Source organism: Kryptolebias marmoratus, linkage group LG1, assembly GCF_001649575.2.
Source record: "Kryptolebias marmoratus isolate JLee-2015 linkage group LG1, ASM164957v2, whole genome shotgun sequence".
NCBI classification, from domain to species: Eukaryota; Metazoa; Chordata; class Actinopteri; order Cyprinodontiformes; family Rivulidae; genus Kryptolebias; species Kryptolebias marmoratus.
This window is the reverse complement of record NC_051430.1, coordinates 3,871,801-3,877,800: the sequence shown is the minus strand read 5'-3', so window position 1 is coordinate 3,877,800 and position 6,000 is coordinate 3,871,801. Positions and strand designations below refer to the sequence as shown.

General features: G+C 36.9%; 1 protein-coding gene across 2 annotated transcripts in view; it reads right to left on the bottom strand.

Moving 5' to 3' along the window:
• Positions 1 to 203: 203 nt before the first annotated feature.
• The window catches only part of stxbp1b (syntaxin binding protein 1b), a 35,120-nt gene continuing 29,323 nt past the window's right edge, over positions 204 to 6,000 (bottom strand). Inside the window, exons 20-21 of one of the 2 annotated variants that reach the window (XM_017432717.3) lie at positions 3,257 to 3,380; positions 204 to 988 (exon numbers count right to left, since the gene is read on the bottom strand). In XM_017432717.3, coding sequence (XP_017288206.1) covers positions 3,271 to 3,380 — 110 coding nt within the window. In that variant the 3' untranslated portion in view covers positions 204 to 988; positions 3,257 to 3,270. Of the gene's footprint in view, positions 989 to 3,256; positions 3,381 to 6,000 lie in introns of those variants that run through there. The other variant, XM_037976859.1, reaches the window with a different exon arrangement.

Below are 6,000 nucleotides of genomic sequence, written 5' to 3'. Positions count from 1 at the left end.
GCATCCTTCAGCATTGCTACAGAAATTTCCAGTTTTTTTGTTGCTGCTATTGATTGTATTTACTGATTATTATATCATTAAGTGCTCCATATTAATTGAATCACAACATTCTTTGCTTTCTAAAGGTATATGTCATGTGTGCAACCTCTTCTGAAAAGCCCAGAGGCTGGCCGGTCTGTAAAGAGATAACAACCAACTAAACCAAGAGTTTAACAGAAGCCACTTTATTAGCTGAGCACAAAAACATGACCAGAATCACAACACTTTCCTTTGACAGAAGATTATGTTTAAAGAGAGTCACTATACACTAATAACTAATAATAATCAAATGTAGTGCTATGATCAAACAAAAGGAAAATAGTAATACAGGACATAAAATAAATAGTTTAAAAATGCTTCGGAACATTGAGACAAGATAATCCAACTACAATGTATATTTGTATTTCAACTTCTGGAGGTGCATCTAAATGAGCATTAACACAGTGACTTTATGGTGGCATTACCATGGTCAGACACATTACTGTGCATTAAATGTGGTCATCTGAAAGTTTATGTTTACAATATGGAAAACACTACATGAAAATGTCTATATTCTAAACTGATGAGGAATTAGCAAAAAAGGATTTTTAAAAAGACTAAATGATTCTATGAAAATGCCCGCTGAATACCATCAAGTCATCTAAACTAATTCACATAATGACTTCTAAAAGAAACATTAAATCTGTCTGTAGCAGACAGCCTTCAACACAGTTTTAGTTTCTTCCAGTAAACAAGGATCAGCATCAACAGACTCATTAAACTCAACGTGGTCATTTAAAACACATCTTCAGCTGATATTATGCTGTGTCACTGGGGGTCAGGGGTCAGGGGTCGTGGTGGTCAGCGCTCAGTGTTCTGAGGGCTGACAGGACGTCACTACAGAAGCATATTAACTGGCCTGTTCTTCTGTCAAAGCTTTTCGAAGGCGAGAAGGTCATTTCAGATGATCCTGAAAAACAAAAGAAATGTTCATAAACAACTTTTAATAACATTCTCAGGGTGGGTAGATGATGTTAGTACAACACAACTTAAATAGTTAATATTCTGGGTTTAATCATTATTATTGTAATTAACCAAACTGGAAACAGTTCTTATTAAGCAGTCATCTTTAAATTTTGTTTAGTTTCTGGAAATGGCCCCTCACTTGACCTCTCACCCCTCAACTTTGGAAACATTTGGAAACTAAGACTTCAGCAGGAGCTGTAAGCTTGCTAGTTCTGAGTTTGGAGCTGCTGCAGGTCACATTTATTTCCACTTCAACATAATGTTCTCCGGTTCCAGCTTGTTCCTTGTTGAGAAAATTGCAATTACATCCCTTCAGGTTTCCAATGTTTAAACATCAGGCTTTTATGGTGTTCAGAGAAGGCTCCGAGTAGACCCACAAACAGATAAATAAGCAAACATATATTTCAATCACTTAACTGTTTTTAATACAATGAAGTGACACAAGGTGGAGTTTGTGTTTTTGTCCACTGTTGGAGTAGTTCTTTGATAGGGAAAAAAATTAACTAATCAGAAATTTTGTATGCAGTCTCTGGCCAAAATTAACAAAGGTATTTAGCATTTGTGTCAGAGTCCTCGGATAAGCTGAAATAGACAGCTTGATCAAGCAATCAGGTTTGGAGTTGCAGACAGTGGGACCTTTCTTTAGATATGCTGACCAGATTGGATCACATTGGAGGCGTAGCTGCTGTTCCTCTGCCTTCAGCTACAACGAAGGCAGATTTGGAGCTCCTTCAACCGTCTGTTTGTTATTTGTCTGGTTAGCAGCTGGGAATGATGTAGTCACTCAGTGGAAAAGCTTTGACAACCATAGTTGTTAAACTGAAGCTTCACAAAAAGAGTAATCTATTGCCAGCAATCACCATGAAGAGCTTTGGAGAAACAAGGCTAAATTAGTCAAATAAAACATCCAGAAGAACAGGAAGATGAACTTTATTTTTGGCTTGTTTTGCTGCAGTGCTGCTGGTTACTTTGTTCTTTCACCACTTTGTATTTCTGCAGTTCGGTTCACTTTGTACCTAGACTCTCCAATGGTTTTCTTTCTACTCCCTTGGACACAAAGTGTTGAAGGATTGAAATGACCCAGAACCCTTTACAACAGTGCTGTAGCCCGTTTTATGTAACCAGTTTAAGTCTCACTTTGTTTCAATACACACTTCTTGCAATATCATTCAAGGATTGTGTTTAATGCCATATATGTGTTGTAATTCATGCATCGTGATTTGGTCTGTTTTGTTCTGATAACTGATAAGAGTGTGATGTGATTCAATAAAATAAATTGTAACAGGTCTTTTTGAGTGTAATTGTGTAGTAAGCTGTCTGCAGGCTATAGAAACATCAATCGGCTGTCAGTTTACTACATATCCACTTGTGAGTGTTGCTATAGAGCTGACATCATGCTTTCTTTTCCATTCTGACACTTTGACATCTTCCTTTGTGCACCTGCATCTTTCCCTTTTTTTAGACTCCCTTCAAATGTCAGCTCCAGCCATGAACAACCAACATGTTTTCTTCATGTGTTATTAATGACTGTTTTTGGAGGAATTTTAGAAGCCTTTAAATGTGATGTTATTTATATTAAACATAAAATTCATGAAATGTTTTCATCATTTTTATCTCAGCTTTATAAAGAAAAAGCTGAGATATTACAAGAATCTTTTAAAGGGAAAACATTTAGCTGGTTAAAAAATAGTTTGTGTTCTGTCTATATCTATTTTCTTCTACAAAATAAGAGCAGATAAACATCATCCAAGAGATAACTCCATATTTGTTTGAGAATGTGAACTTTTCTCTGTCATTTATAGCTTAATTACTATGAAACTGTACTTTATTTTAACCTTCACCTATGAATCTTCTCCACAACTATCTCAAACAGCATTAATGAAGATCTGCCTTTCACTGTAAAACCTACAAGGTTTATGTGTTATTTGTAACAGTGAAGCTAGGTATGTGACAGAAAGTGGCACATTTCTGGCTCCACTGCGAAGAAAGAACAACATTTTTTTACAGTAAGTTCACCAACATGCATGTCTATCAAAATGGTATAAGCAACATCAAAAATGGGTTCAGTTTTTTTACAAAACCGAGACAGGGGAACCACTTCTCAGTGAAAGTTTACTACAACAAATTCTGCAGTGCACAATTCAAAAAGATGAGTTGGTTTGCATGAGGGAACACTTGGATTCACAAGGCAAGTTTTCTCTTGCATATTTACGGTCAAGTGTCTTTTCATTCTGCAGGTGGTTCTGTTGTTCCTTCTGGTTGGGCGTTGGGGTCCAGGAAGTCTGAGTGCTGCAGGTCCTTCAGGTATTTAGTGGGTGTGAGGATGTGGGTGGAACCTGCAGACAAAATAAATGTTGATCATTTTTATCAAATATGCAGAGTTTTATTCAGTGTTGTCACAACCTTGGTGTTCACAGTCAAGAATGTGGGAGACATTAGGTGGACAAATCTGATGGACATAATTCCTTTCCCACACCCTCAGATGCATTTGTTTTTGAGTGGACACACACACATACACACACCTCACTCCCCATTAAGGCTGCCATGGCAACACCGGTGGGAATCTGTTCCTAACAGACCATTTTCTCCACAGGAATAAAACCTATTGATATTTTCACAAACCACCACAAGATTGTTTCAGTCATGTATAGAACTTTTCTCACAGCTTTGATATATAAAGGTTTTGCTTTTTTTTTTTGGCCTTGCTCACAACTCATTCTGTAGCAGCACAATAACCAAACAAAATACTGTTATTAAGGCCCTCAACTGTGAATCGTGACACTAGTGACAGGGAGAAAAGACTAGGAACCAGGAACCTAAAGATGCTATAGAGGAGAAAGAGTCAGAAGTTGAAGATTACACAAAATCCAGACCGGGAGAGTGAGGTTACACTTCCATCCTGTTCAAAGAATGGGGATATATCTCTGCCTTTTCTTCTATAACTTTTATTACAGTATTTACACAGTAATTCTATCATATAGTTAGGTTTTCAGCTGTAATGTTGGAACTATATCCTCCTTTCACTAATAAAATCTGGACTGGTCAGTTTAGACAGAGAACACAGCGATGTTCTTCTGTCTCTCTATTAAAAACATGAAATGATTTAAAAACAAATGCTCTTGATAAACTCTGATACATAGTAATTTGTGATGACTAGCACAACGTGTTTCATGTTTAAGTTCGTTGTAGTCAAAATATCCATAAATTTTGTTTTGAACTCAAAAACGAGGTGTATGAGTTCAGATCAGTGACATCTAATGGTCATAAAAAACAAACTTATACTGGTACTGTTCATAACCTGATAATATCAAAGCCTTAGTTGATAATAAATGATTTCATTGTATAGTCAGATACAGTATTTTAGGTGGTCATTTTTAAACGTGAATGCAAAATTGAGCAGGAATGAATAAAAGGTTTAAGCAGGTTCAGAGCTCTCGTTTACAGACCTGACACTAGACTTAACTCTTAAACACAAACTCTGCTGAGGCAGCTGCTCACAGAACATAAATAAGATTTATAAACCTACATATGAGCAAGACTTAGCCGGTCCAATCCTCATCCATTAGTGCCAGGTCATTCAGGATCAGACATACAGTAATGGACCCTCCAGATGAAGGAACGAACACAACCTCACAGTGAGGTCAACAAAGCTGTCATGTTCAAGTTCAGCCAGAAATAAAACTTTGGATAAAAGAAATATAGTTTTGTCTGAAGCACTTATACTATCGTTAGGACACTGAATAAATTAAGAATTTAGTTTCAGACACTGATACGAGCAACAAACAGTAAACTCAAAACTTTTTAAAGGACAAAAGTAATAACCTCTACAACTCCAGTTTGCGGTTGGCATCAGATTTTGTACAGTAAGCTTTAAAGACAGCGATGGAAAAGTAGGTTGACTTTGTGTTACTAATTTATAAAACACAAATCACAAAGTCACAAATGACTTTTTTCCTTTGAACATACACAATTCAAAAAAAAAGGGACAATGTGTAAAATGTAAATAGAATGCAATGATCTGAAAATCTCATAAACCCATATTTTATTCACCATGGAACAAAGAAACTGTACCATTTTGAGTAATAAAAACAATGTAATTTTGAATTTTACGGCAGCATCACATGGACAGATCCATGTTTCCTCTGTGAAGCATCTCTTCTTCTTCTAACATCAGTCTGTAAACATCCAGGAAGTGTGGAGAGCAGCTGCTGGAGTTTCTGCCCCATTCTGGTCTGATGTAGGAATCTAGCTGTTCAACAGTCCTCAGTCTTTTTTACGTGATTTTTTGTTTTGTGATGCACCAAATGTTTTCAATTGATGAGAAGTCTGGACTGCAGACAGGCCAATTCAACACTCAAACTCTTCCACTATGAAGCCAAGCTGCTGTAATGAATGCAGTATGAGGTTTAGAATCGTCTTGCTGAAATATGCAAGTCCTTCCTGAAAAAGACATCTGGATGAGAGCATATATTGTTCTAAAACCTGGATTTTCTGAATTGATGGTGCCTTTTCCAGATGTGTGAGCTGCCCATGCCATCAGAGAGACAGGCTTTTGAACTAAGCAATGATCACAGGCCAGATTATATTGTTTAATGCAGAGGACAAAATGTTTGGTCCAGAAAAGATGCCCATGTTTCTGGATGGTGTCCACATCTGGCTTCTTCTTTGCATGACGGAGCTTTAAGCAGCATTTGTCGAAGGCCTATTGAACTGTTTACAGACAATGATTTGTTGAAGTGTCCCTGGGCTCATGCTGTGATGTTCACAACAGAATCAGACCTGAAGATCACAGGCGTCCAATACTGACCTTCAGCCTTGTCCTTTGAGCTCAGAGAATTTTCCAGGTTCTTGAAATCTTTTCATAATATTATGATGATGAGATATTCAAAGTCAGTTTTCTATTGAGGAACATTATTCTGAAATTGTTCCACTATTTTAAGGTATATTTTTTCAAAG